The sequence below is a fragment of the Periplaneta americana genome, chromosome 9 (genome assembly GCF_040183065.1).
Source record: "Periplaneta americana isolate PAMFEO1 chromosome 9, P.americana_PAMFEO1_priV1, whole genome shotgun sequence".
NCBI classification, from domain to species: Eukaryota; Metazoa; Arthropoda; class Insecta; order Blattodea; family Blattidae; genus Periplaneta; species Periplaneta americana.
This window is the reverse complement of record NC_091125.1, coordinates 41,251,644-41,266,187: the sequence shown is the minus strand read 5'-3', so window position 1 is coordinate 41,266,187 and position 14,544 is coordinate 41,251,644. Positions and strand designations below refer to the sequence as shown.

The 14,544-nt window shown below is 37.2% G+C and overlaps 1 protein-coding gene across 1 annotated transcript in view; it reads left to right on the top strand.

Annotated features, from left to right (window-relative positions):
- The window catches only part of LOC138705861 (adhesion G protein-coupled receptor L4-like), a 617,204-nt gene that overhangs the window by 571,230 nt on the left and 31,430 nt on the right, over nt 1-14,544 (top strand). The window contains exon 3 of the mRNA XM_069834548.1: nt 214-319. Within this exon, the coding sequence (XP_069690649.1) occupies nt 214-319 (106 nt within the window). The remainder of the gene's footprint in view (nt 1-213; nt 320-14,544) is intronic.

The following is a 14,544-nucleotide window of genomic DNA, read 5'->3' as shown; positions in this document are numbered from 1 at the left end:
AACTTACATTAGCAGAGCATCTTATAGATGATATCAGTTATAACATACTATGAGCATTATTTAAGTTCTTGTAAAATGTAGTGCATTTGTGCATTAATGCACTAACCATAACCATCGTCTGAAATCAATCTACATAAAATTATAATGCATAACTATAGAAGCGTCCTTGCTTTCAAAGCACGATAAACTTCCACAGTGTGTCTTTTGTTACAGTCTGTTCTCGGATCTGCGAAACCTGTCGGGTACGACCCTCATGAACCTGTTGGCCGCACTTTTCATGGCGCAACTACTCTACGTCATCGGAGTGGGAGGCGTACAGGTAAAACCCATCCTATTATCTGCAAACACTTACTTAACAAAGGGCTTTGAAGTAGAGAAGATGACTCGCATGGTGACATATTTCCAGTGGGCCTATATTATTGAACAAATGCTGGATCAAGCATTTGTGAAAACTGACATCATCGTCAATATCGACCACACGTACTCCCTTCGTTATCACTCTCCATTATCCACTGTCTTCACCTATCGACAATATCAATTGTAATCGTCTATCGCCTTCCTAATAGATATGCGCGCCGAACTCCGTACCGCAACCACATCGCGAGCCAAGGCTAAACGGGGCAAGATTGCGTGGTAAACTTTTCCAATCCGCGCCGGAGTCCGTAACACGTAACCTACCAATGTTCCACTAGTTCAGGTATTGCTATTTTCAATCATGTACGTACGTAGCTGCAGTAGCCTATATTTATTTGCATTATGCGTGCAAAAAGAAACGGAAACAGAGGCGATGGCGGTAAACACAGTCATACGCGTAGAAATAGACTATAAATAGTGCAGTGGTTCAAATTTACTGGCTGGCATGAAGTTTCAAGCCGTCAGCGGACATTGTACAAACTATAACAGAATGTCACCTACAGACTTTGAATATTTAATTAATTTGGTAAGGTCTAAGGGTGGAAAGAAGGATACGGGTACCACAACCAGAGAGGCTACCTCGGTCCAAAAGGGCCTAGCAATGACGGTGAAATTTTTGGAAACCGGTGTTCTCATACTTTACTTTTCCTTTCTCCCTTCTGAGCAAAGAACACAAGAAGATCACATTTTTTTCGGCATTCCTCGGCTGCTGTACACAACACGTCCGTCAGCTCCTCCCAAGCATCGTTCCTTAAAAATTAAACATCCTTAGGATGTTTTGCATTCCACAAAATTTCTTTACCTATGTATAATTCCATAAAGTGCAACGTGTTTTGCTCAGTCCATTTCATGTTCACTGCCCACACAGACAGACGGATGGGTGTTAAATGATCGATCGATTGATTGATTGATTGATTGAGAATCCGACGCCAACACGCGGGCTATCCTTCCTTGGCCCTGCAGGTAAGGTCTCATCATCTACTGAGAAGCCCGAATAGAACCCGGAGCCCGAAGCCCTTACGGCTTACAACCTACATCAACATCAGAAACCCGTACTTCCCATAGGTATAGTGGTTGTATCATTTTGCAACGCACCATTTTTTCCCGTAAATATTGCGAGTTAAAGGGTTACACGGTTTAGATGAGGGGATAACTAAGTGACATAAGGTGGAGGAATCAAAGTTAAAGTGGGTTATATGAGGGAATAGATAATGTGACAGGAGACATATTGCATACGAACTAAAACCTCGGTCGCATTTTCTTTTGTTTTAACACGATCGAATGTCTTTATCGCTTCGCTAGTTATATTTCTAGTCGTCCATGGCCCTTATGATACTTTGTTCGTAAAATTGATAAACAATGTTATCAAAGCAGTAAATAATTTTATGCCCGCTGAGAGTTCTTTCGTAAAAGAATAGCTTTTTCTCTGAACCAAAATTACAACGCCAACGCGGTAATAACTACGTAGTTAGCGCTTTGAAGAAGATTGCCCCGAAATTTGATTTCGTCGATTTCAATTCTATTCCCTGAATCACATCATATTTCTCTTTATTTTGCTGTAATAACCTGATATAATATCTTATTAAACCTGTATTTTCTTTTAGTGCATTCAAAAGATCGTTATTCTCCGTAAATCTAGCACTTTAAACAATGCTTAAAGAATACAGTAGCGAATTTTACTAGCGAAATTTCGAGTGTTTTTTGTTTCACTTATTTCGGTACTAGTGGCGAGCATAGTCGGCGCTGCTGTGCGGTCCATCTTAACCAGTTGTTTCGAGAGATGAAATGAAAGGGAAGTGAATTGATGAAATGAAAGAGGGAAACGGGAGTATCCTAAGAAAACCCTCTCTGCAACGTATGCCTCTTCCATCACAAATTCCACACAGACCTAATCGGGGATCGAACCTGGACTGTCTGAATAGAAGACTAGTGCACTAGCACTGTAGCCACACACGCGGCACGAATGGGTGTTATGCGTCCAGGTTCTATGCATGTCCACACTCATTGCAACTTGAGCGTGCTGGATCCTTTGATGTTACGCAGAAAACCCGACAAGCGATGGAACGCAGCGCGCCACGCTTCGTAACGCTCAGGTTGCGGGCTCAGGTTAACGTCCGAAGTTAAAAGTACCGTCCAGATAGGAACTCAGCGCGGTTGCGTTTTCGGTTGCAAGTCTGAACGCGGCTTAAGCTAACCACTTTTGTATTCATGCATCTCAATCTTTTGCTACCGTTTACATACTATGTATAACTGCCAACATAGCCATCGATCAAAATAATACAACAAAGTAACGTATTATCTGAAATAAATAAGTAAAAATTTGTATATTAACTGAACATATCCATGTAACTGACAATTTGGTGCAACATACAACCCAATCTCTAGACATAATTCTATGCTAGAGACGGTTCTCATAGCGTATGGGCGTCAGTCTCTCGATGGCATCACGCGCAAGCGCTTTGTGTATATTACTATACCCTGAGGTTCATTAGTATCGCAAGTTTAATCTAGTGACGATTAATCAAATAATCGAGGATACACAATACCTTATTGATCCAAGTGCATATTACAGTAATAACAATCATCTGCCTTCAAGAACACGGACGCTAGCCATTTGTGATTCCACTGCGATGGAAATTGTACACCAACACCGTAAATTAAATGTGGTCAACATGAAGCAAGACCAACTCCGAGACTTCTCAGAGCATGACAAGACTATGTACCGACAATCGAGTTCTGGTGTGAGAACAACCCGGAGTCGCAGAATACATAAGTGGATCAGTGCTGCCACTTTTGGTATAGTTGTACCGATTTGGTACAAATTTAAATGGTCTGTACGCTGGAATATAAGTTGATTTTTTTGGTATAACCTGTACGTTTTTATCATGTGAAAGCTTGAAATGTTACTAATGTTTTATGAGCTACCAACAGCTACTTGTAGCAATAGCATGATTATTGTCAATGATCAACACTGATATTGTGCAGACTTGAAATTAAATCTAATAATTGGATGCACCCATAAAATATGGTTTGGGGAGTGACTATTTCTAATCAGTGCCACAGAGCAACATTGAGACTGTATAGCTGTATCCTTACGTGAAATGTGGACGGTTGCAATGGTTGGAGCTACCAAACAAGCTCCGAATAAAAGTTACAAAACAAAGCTTCGAACGTCATCGAAAGTTCGAGAGTTTAAAAAAAAGGATGTTCTGAAAAGTCCATTCACATACAGACCTGTCCAAAAACAAAGCTTTCAAAATCACACACTTTCCACAATAATAGATACAGATGCGTGAAGACATTAAAAAGCTTTTTTCTTTCTCTCTTCTTTTCCCCTATTTTTTGGCGGGGGGAGGAAGCTTGAGCTTTCTTAGCCCCCCGTGGGTGCGCCACTGTAATTAAAAATATAAATTAATTGTTTTTAAAATTAACTTTTTCATTTCTTTTAATGCTCTCATTTCTCGGTATCCTGAAAATAGATTTCTATTGTTGACGCAATGATATAATTAATTGAAGTCACCATGAGACAACATTAGGTATATTTAAAAATATATAAGTCGTATTGCTGTAAATATAGTAAAGGAACAACAATAAATGTTAGCTTCCTGTCATGTATTAATGCCTTTTGTCAGAATTTGTAATTTGTTAGGCCAGTGCAAGAGATTGGTAAATTTGGTACATTAAGTAAATAATAAAGGTACAGTTCGGTAATTTTCTGTAATTTCTGGTTCATTTTACTTTTGGTCAATAAAACAATAAAATTTCAGTTTGTTACAATTTTCTGTGAGATCTGGTACATTTTATTTTTGGTCAATGACAACACTGAGATGGATGCGTTATTAAATTTAAAATTAACAATAGCATTAACTGAATTAATAAATACAAATTATGGTCTTACTAGTCTAATATATAACTGTGAGGAAAATATGGTTTCCTGGAAATTGCGAACCATTTCATTTTTAACTCCCCTCATCCAGATGAAGTAAAGAACTGCATTTAAAATAATTATCAATGTAGCCATTTGAAGAGCCAGTTTATGAAAAAAATACTTTCTCCAAAACGTCTGGCCTTTCGGAGCAGATATTAAAACTAATCCTACTTGATATGAGATACTTTAGTGCACTCCTTTGTTCAGAAACAGAAAACAGATGCAAATAATTTTATTTTTATACATCTTGATTACACAACTTTTGACAGTGTATCACTTCGGAATATATAAAGTCATATAATACATATTCCGAAGTGATACACTGTTAAAAGTTGTGTAATCAAGATGTATAATCAAGACAATATGAGTCATTTAATACACAAATACAGGTCAGAGCGGATAAAAGCCATAAAAACATCACACCACATACACTTTAACCACGAACAATATTAAATACACAGACACACAAAAACACACCCTAATGAAATTCTCAACACACAACTCAATTTCAGAACCCACACACTCTGACTCCACATTACACTACACAAACACACCTCCACAGGAAACAAAACAAGAGGCGCCAAGACCAGAAACGATCAGTTCTGAAGAAGACCAATAACAGGTCGAAATATATAAACCAGGTACGATAGAATTTAACACAAGAAAGTCATAATACATATTCCGAAATTTTATTTTGTTTTTAAACATGGAATATAAAATTGGAATCGCCCTGGCCACTTAATGTATAAACGCAGTAAAAAACACCACGATTGGAAATTTATCTATGTTGACCAAAATATAATCAGACCTACAGTCCATTAATTTTTAAATATTTAGACATAATAGTTTTGTGCTCGTAATTTATAGTCACGACAACAGTGAGCAAAATTAGTAATCAAATTATTTTAATTCAGAATTCGTGACTTAGGCTACAAGGAACTGTTCGTATTCTTTATTTAATTTAGCGCCTACGTTTCAGAAGATAAGAACTTGAATATCATTTGGAAGGAAATTCCTTATATTCAGTACATGAGAGTAAAGGATTGAGAAAGTAAACACGTCTAGGCGGCTGTGTGTGTGCGTGCATGCGTGTGCACATTAACAACTTCAACATGTCATACCCTATTTTGACTATATTTGGTTCATATGTATTACGACTAGAGATCTAATCCAGAAAATATTATAGAATGGTTGTAAGATTTCTCATAAGAGGAAAATTTTAGAAGGCAGTTTATCTGCTTTAATTTAACGATTTTTGTGAATGTCTCGCCATACCAAGGGAGTAATATATACGAGTACAATTTCCATCCGATTAAATATACGTCTGTGGGACTATGCTTGAAATGAACTAATTCACTATTGTCAAACTATTAACAAATCGGGAACTTCCAGTTTCTTTAAAATAATTTCGACACCGCAGCCTGACGCTTATCGTACCTAGACTCACAACTCTACTGAACACACGCACACTGCAGGACTCCCCCGTTTACTGGGTCAGGGTACCCGGGGACCACTGCGACACACCACACACACTTGGACAATGGACAGACAACCAGTCCCCGTGAAGAGGTCTGAATTAAATCCCCCTGTCTTCACGACCGGGAATCTAACCCGGAGGAGTTTAGAATCAGGAATCCAGCAAGCTACCTCAAACTTCCAGTTACTATCAACTATTAAATTAAATAGTTTTCATTCTTTCAATAGAGTTTACCCTAAAATCACATTCTATACTGTAATACTAACGACGGAATGCGCAAATAACCAATCTCTCGGGGCAGGATTTAAATCCTGCGACATGTTAAATTTATACCGTGTGTTTTCTGAGTGTAGAATATAGAGATTTAACATTATCATAAGAAACTTATGTATGAAAACAACACAGAAATAACATCAGTGGGTCATGTTTAGAAATTATCAGGCTTTGGCATTTTGTAAAACAAGAGAATATCGGGCTTTGACTTAGGAATCATAAATAATATTCTTTTGTTTTATATTGTCACATCCTGCTAATGTCTAAACATGGCCCACAGATTAAGTTATTTATTCATTGTTTTATACATAATGTTTGTTATGTAATGTTAAATTCCTATGTCCAATACTTAAAAAAGAGTCACCACGGTGGTCCGGTGGTCTAGTGGCTAGAGCGCTGAACTTTCGATATATAACTTGTATTGGGCAAGCTCGTGGTTCAGGTAACAGAGGTTTTCTCCGGGAGATCCGGTTCCCCTGTGACATCACAACAAATATTCATCACCTTCATTATCATCATCATCATCATCTTAATTCATCTCGGGTGTAGCGTAGACCAGCCTCTTATGGCGCACCCCGGGCAACGATCATGTCAGTAATTGGTTTACATAACTGGCTTCATATGGGTGAATGATGAACAATCAAGTAGCCTACCCGCCATGAGTAAAAAAAAAGTAAAAAGCTCACGGTATATGCCTAAATTAATAATGAATTTATGCCTAATATTTGTTTAATTTTAAATAATTATGCTGAATACAAGACGAGAATAAAAAAATTGAGAGATTTATATAAAGACATAAAGGAATTTAAGAATCATTTAAGGATATCAGGCAAGGGTAACTGTCATCAAGGATAAGAATGGTTACTTGCTTGCAGACTCTCATCCCATCCTGAACAGATGGAAAACCTGTTTTGGGCAACAATTAAATGTACATAGGCCAAATGCAAATGACGTAACTCAGCCCGACCGGGATTCGAACCCGGGGCACCTGGTTTTGCGGTCAGATGCGCTAACCGTTACTCAACATGTGTGGACCCGTTCAATTAATAATTTGTTAAAATAATAGTGATAACCAAAGTTGTCTAGTCAGAAAAAATGTTAAAAATTTTCGCTAAAAGCAGAGTTAACCCATTTGTGTTATGCATGTCCACATTTGAGAACCTGAATCCAAATCGCTGCAAATCTAACTGGATTTTGTGAACAAAACCAAAGTTGGAGCAAGTTCTCTCAAATATTCCTATCTCCCATAATATCACTTCATTAGCTATTCATAATTCATTATCACTATTCTCACCGGTATAGCAGCAACGAGAAATAAGTTTTCTTCTGAGTACTTTGCTGGAGAATAAAAAGGCGCTAATCACCACGTTATGCATTGCCGATTTTTATTTGCAAACTACGAGTATTATATCAGGTCTTCTAATAAGACTGTCCTACTTTTAACATAATAATAGCTGCCGCGTTTATGAAGCTATAGCAGTCATATTTTTCTCCAGTGTTACAGTTGTTGTTGACAAATAATCATCTAACGTTACACCATTCCAAAACCCGTAGAAATCGTTAAAATTTATTACTAAGAGTTATCCGTTCGCCAAGCATTCCGTGAAGTATATGGTGTGCGTAATCGTCCCTGCCAGAGAACAGTTTGATCGAAGAATGAGGAAACTTGGTTCTAGCGCAAATCAAACAACGCTTGTATGTAAACGATGCAAACGCTCCAATGAAAGCATTGTCGCCGTTCGTGAGAGTGTAGGCGGGAATCAACGGAAATCAATTCTACAGCGAGCACATGAATTGGATCTTTTATCGACCACAACATGGGGGATTTTTAATCTAGACTTGAAGTTACACCCTCACAAAATTGTCTTAACTCAAGAAATGAAGCCAAATGGCCAAAGATTGTGCGGTATATTCTCTGACTGGACTATGGAGCAATTGGAAGTCGATCCTGCTTTTAGCAAAAATATTATCTTAAGCGACGAGGCCCATTTTTGGATGTTTAGCTTCGTTAAGAAGCAAAATTGCCGCTTTTGGATTAATGGGAATCCATTGGGGATTCAAAAGCGACCACTTCATCCCCAAAAGGTTACCGTCTAGTGTGGAGTTTGGTACGGCGGAATTATTGGTCCATATCTGTTCCAAGATGAACGAGGAGAGGCTCTGTCAATGGAGAAACATGCCGGGTTATGATAAGGGATTATTTTTGGCCTCAAATTCGAAGGAGTGTATCTCAGAAACGTCTAGTTTCAACAAGATGGCACCACGTGTCATACTGCTTACGAAACAGTTGACCTTTTGAGGGAGGAGTTCAGAGGTTTCATAATTTCGCGTGGTGGTAATGTTAACTGGCCCCCAAGATGATGTTTGTGATTTAACGCCGCTGGATTAATTCTTATGGAGTTATGTTAAATCACGGGTTTATGCCAACAAGTCAGTAACAGTTAATGATCTAAGGAACAATATCACGCGCGTTATTCGTGAAATTGATCTAGTTTATATTTGTCTGTCATTGAAAATTGGAAGACCCGTATACGAGCAACAACAACGAAGCCGCGGCGGCTATTTATTTATTTATTTAAATTCAAATATACAGAATAAAGAAATATAATTACAAAACAAACAAACAAAGAGAAATACAAATAAAATAATACAAGCAATATAAAAAGAAGATACAGTAGTATTAACAAAATTTGAGACCGAATGAGCAGCGCTCGTGCTCGGTCGCAGTTCAGATATAATATTAAAATAAAAAATAATAATAATAATAATATAAATAAATAAGTAAAATAAAATAGGAACTAAAATATAATTACAGCGGCAATGGAATTATATAATATAATATTAACACTAGAGAAGAATAATATCGCACGTGAAAAGTAGGACTGACGTTCTCTTCCACACGTAATGACATTAAGTGTGCTGCAAAATAATAATAATAATAATAATAATAATAATAATAATAATAATAATAATAATAATAATTAAACAAATAAACTTCTTTCGTTTATACAAGTTGTTTCATATTAAAAGTGGGACACTCTTATTGGACGACTCAGGTCTTAATTTCTGTATTGTCTTACACTTTCTTCTCATTTATACAATTTTCATTTAATTTACAACAAATTTTGCGAATGCCTTATACATATGCTACACTAGACTCCAGAAGATATTCAAAATTGATTTAAAGGTAACAATAATTTTAATGCATTATAATATATACCCTTAGAACTTCAGACTTAGTGTACGGTTTGCATCTCCTGCAGTCAAGTGACACTACAAAACGAAGCATACACATCTGAGGCTGTCATAAAGTGACTTGACTGTTGAACTTACTCTGAATCGGCTGGGAGTGTTTGAGTTCACGGCAGTAAAGGAAGATGAGGATCTTCGTCACATCAGATATCACTTTTAGTAGAGTTCTCTATCGTTCGTTAAGAGGAGCAAGGTATTTCTTATAAACTTGCAACTTACAAAATTCACATGAATGCCCTACGGAAGGAACTCAACATGTGGTCCGGAAGCAACGATCATGATAATGTTCTTCTCAAGAAAAAATGCAAAATTGAAATTATTTATTTAGTAAAGTTAATATTTATGAAGTGGAGTAAAAAAAATTGGAGGTATTGAAACAGAAAGTGGTAATTTGAGCAACAATAGAAATTCAAAGTTAGATATATTACTGTTTGCAGATGATGCAAAATTAGACTATTAGCAGATTTGAAGATGGTCTCCGATGTTCTGTTTTCCAACTACAATTCATTTCTGAGGAATGCGGGATGGAAATTTCAGTTAATAAAACTAATGTAATGGGTTTCATTGGAAAAAATCGTCTCCGCAGTAAAATTTGCCTTTATAATAAACCTGTAGAACAGGTATAATGTTTGAAATATTTGGGTTATCATTTCAGCTATGAACAAAAAAATATATTTCTACAAAACTGAATTACTTTAACCATGTAACTTTTCAAACCTTCTCTTGCCCTATAAAACATTGGTGAAATGTCTTCTCATGTATGGAAGTGAAGCTTGGACCATATGTAAATGTGATGAACACCGAATCACTACCAATTACATGTAGTTTTTAAGAAGAACTGCTCGCTGTACTAGGTTAGACAATAGGAAAAATTAGAATATTTTGAAAAAATTAAATATTGACCCAGTTTTAAAGAAAATTCAATTGACGCCAAGCATTAAATTACCGCCCTTTAGAAACAAAATCTTTGGGCCGTCCGCTGAAACGATGGAGTGAGACCGTAACAGGCCATCAGGCTTAATACGTGATAGGAAGAAGAGGAATAAAAAGAAGAAGAAATGAGGACAAGAAATAGAAGAGAAAAGAGCACATAGACAAAAGAGTACATACAGAATATACATAGATCATTCGAAACTTAGTGGTAACACTGCTAGTAACTCAGTTCCCCTAACGGTGACTAATGTAAGTTGATAGTATGAAATGGAGCGGTGCCTGATGTGTGTTTTTAATTGGTTTATTTTGCAACGCTTTATCAACTGCGGTGGTTATCTAGCGTCTGAGTGAAATGAAGGTAATAATGCCAGCGAAATGAGTCCAGAGTCGAATGCCGAAATTTACCCGGCATTTGCTCTTAATGGGTTGCGGGAAAACTCCGGAAAAACCCCAACCAGGTAACTTGTCCCAACAGGATTTGAACCCGGGTCCACTCGTTTCACGCTAACAAACATGCTAGCCGTTACTCCACAGTGGTGAACTCCTGATAAGTTATAAAGTATATTCTATAAGCAGTGATTGTAATAATGACTTCTCTACAACGCCCTAAGGCAACGGTCATCAGCACAGTGCACCCTCGAGCTAGCGCTTCTTACCTGTGGATAAGAGATGCACTAGCGTGCATCAGTGGCTGCTGGCGGGTGTGCTTTCTCCCTGTCCCTTCGCATGATGGTGCATATTTCTATACACTCCTTACCCGTTACCCATTTCAGCGAGAGCTGATGACCACTGCCCTAAGGAAATTTGTAGCTAATACGAGCAAATATGCTTAATTAAAGTACAGGTTTCAAGAGACAAAAATGCTAAATAATGTCATGAAGCATTACAGGAATCATTGTCCTCCGTATTCTCTGCACATGAGTCTCTGCGACAACGAAATTTCCTTAAGATGAAAGAACCACTGAGAAGGATACCTTTAGAAATAGACAGACCATTACAGCAGCCAATTAGAAGCTTACAGAAAAGTGACGCTGTGAATGGCTTCCGTCGTCTTCAGAGGTGCAGCGATGGGTACGCGATACACGATGAGATTAATTTAAGAATTGTATGTCAATTGTGAATAAATAAGTTTTGTTCTTTATTAAAGTGTTGTCACTAATTTTCGAATAACTCGTGTAGAACAGGGCAAGATCGAAGAGAAGACAGGAAATCGGTAAAAGCAGGAGAGAAGAAGAAAGAAAGAATTAAAAGAAAGACGAGGATGGGCGTAACACTAAAGTAAAGCAGAGAACAGGAAAAATATAAGACCAATTGAATATATGAGAGCAAAGGATAGAATAGAAGAAACTAGACTAAAAAGAGGTTGTGTGGGGTGGGACGGAATAATGGTTAGCAAAGTGAGGAGACAACTGTATAGAGATATAGCTGTGGTTATCGAGCGGGGTGTGGAGTATCCCTGAGCACTTCAACTCTAATAGGCTTTTTCTACACCCGTCATGGAACGAGTTACGTGCAGACTTCTCTGCTCGGCTAAATCGGCCTCGCTATCCACCATACTACGCATTCCTCTCCAGGTTCTTCGATGCCTCTTGTACAGATATACGAGTCGTCTAGAATACATCACCATTGTAATCTGTTAATCTGGTCAAACCACGAGTAACATCCCCCATAGTGGACGGCTGATTCGGCGTTACGCTAACACAGAAATTTCCTTTTTTTATGAGGCGGAAATGATAATTAAAGGGGAGTTGTGGAGTATGTTGGTGAAATAACGAGGGGAAAAAACGGAAGAATACCGTGAAAAACACTACATTTGGTTTGTTCAGTTCAAATAAAACTCAACCATCGTCGAATTTTGAACAAAAGTCCGCTGTCGTAAGCTAGTGTTCTGTCAACTAAGCTACCGAGATGGTAAAAACGTTATGTCAGTTTCTTTATTTACAAAAGCAAAATGTTTTCTACACATGTTCGCTCCAACATCAATATCAATAAGAGTAAAATTTTACGAAAAAGAAACGAATTTCTCGTAATTATGTTTTATTTTCTAACTTTTTTTCCCACCTGATGGAATTTTCCTTCTTTAATAGTTACAGTTCACGCTCGTGCAATCGAAAATAGCGCTGCATTCCTCCAGGTGGCATGAAAAAATACACAGCTGTTGCGGCAACAAGTTCACATACGGAGCCGAACGAATGTCTCGCAATCCAGTAACCATGGCAGCCGCAAGACAGAAGCTTGTCCCGACACTGCAATCTCATAATGAACGGCTGCGTGCAAGAAGGGCCCAGATCCACGCGAACCGCACAGCTGCTGACCACCGTCATTACCGCCCTCTATTGATCACGCGGATTAAATCTATTCCGTTTTTATGTCACTCGTTACATGCATGATTGGACAGGACGAATCACGTGACACAATCTCGTCACTACCGCACTTCGGTGTTCCTCAAACAACCCCCAACCAGTCGGGTTTCCCCATCGCTGATATTCCATAGGTCCCTGCTTCATTTCCCTGATTGGGACTGCAGCTTTGATTTCATTTGTACAACTGTGTCATATTTGCCTATTTCCTATTTCACGTTACATAGTTATAATCAGTGACGATTCCAAGTATTAAATTGTTGGTGCCCTATAGTATATTCCAATACAATTCTATTCCACATGATGACCAAGCACCAAAAGTAAAACATAATATTTAAAAATAATTAGTTGAAAATATTCACTGCTGCAAAGCTAGTAGAATAGCAGAGGAAAATAGGTGACACATTGTAAATCTACTAAGGAGGAGTATTTTCTTCATTTTGTGCTTAAATATTAGTCCATATTTGAAATCAGAGTCTATATTTTACAACGAATATATTGTGTAAAAGATCTCAGTGTAACTATTAATCATAATTTGACTTTTCATAATCACATATTTAATATAACAAATAATGCTTTTAAAAATCTGGGTTTTATTATTAGAAATTCAAAAACTTTACAAAACACTTCAACTTTGACACTCCTTTTTAATTGTCATGTTCGCGCTAAATTGGAATATGCCTCTATAATTTGGTCACCCACTTGCAAATCATATAGTAATCAAATTGAAAAAATTAAAAAACGATTCTCAGGATGTATGACTTGAGGCTTTCCCGGCGTTTGATATGGAATAACTCTTCTCGGGTTCTCAGCCAGGTGAGTTGGAGATTAGCTTCCAAGCTTTCGACGGCTAGCTCTGCCATCTTCTTCAGGGATGAAGAAGATGGCAGAGCTAGCCGTCGAAAGCTTGGAAGCTAATCTCCAACTCACCTGGCTGAGAACCCGAGAAGAGTTATTCGATTCTCAAGATATCTGTATTTTATAAAATATCATTATTCGGCCCTCCATAACAAAATTTCGTATAACAATCTTACTTACTTACTTTTAAGGAACCCGGAGGTTCATTGCGGCCCTCACATAAGCCCGCCATTGGTCCCTATCCTGAGCAAGATTAATCCAGTCTCTACCATCCTATCCCACCTCCCTCAGATCCATTTTAATATTATCTTCCCATCTACGTCTCGGCCTCCCCAAAGGTCTTTTTCCCTCCGGCCTCCCAACTAACACTCTATATACATTTCTGGATTCGCCAACAATCTGCAACAGTCTACTTACTGAATTTAATTTAATGTTTCTTGAAGTCGTACATTACTTGCTGAGAAACTTTTATTGTATAAAATATTTAACGGTCTACTGGATAATAGCGAAATATTATCACAAATCCAGATTAACGCTAGAACATCACATTTAAGAAATCGTCAATTGTTACATTAAAAAAAAACACTTCAGCACATAAAAATTCACCAGTGTTCAAAATGAGTTCAAATTCCAATGAAATATGTAAAACATGGGATCTCGATTTCAGCATTTCTTACATGAAATATAAACATTTTCTTATCAATACACTGAAGGTAGTTGATTTTAAATAATATTTCTATTTTGTTATACTCTGTAATTTGCCAATTATAGCTACATTTTACATTTTTGGCTATGATATCTATACTTATCTATTTTTCATTTATTTTTATTTTGTATTTTTCATTTATATCTGTATCTGTGTCTTTTATTTAGGTAGTATCTATTTGTCTGGTTTTTTTTTTCATTTTCAATTTGTATTTACACTTGTATTTTGCATTTGTATCTGTTTTATCTTTTTTTTCATGTTATCTGCAATTCTATGTTTTAAACAAATATCTGTACTTTCTATTGTAATTGGGACTTTGCCCTGTTATGGAATAAATAAATAA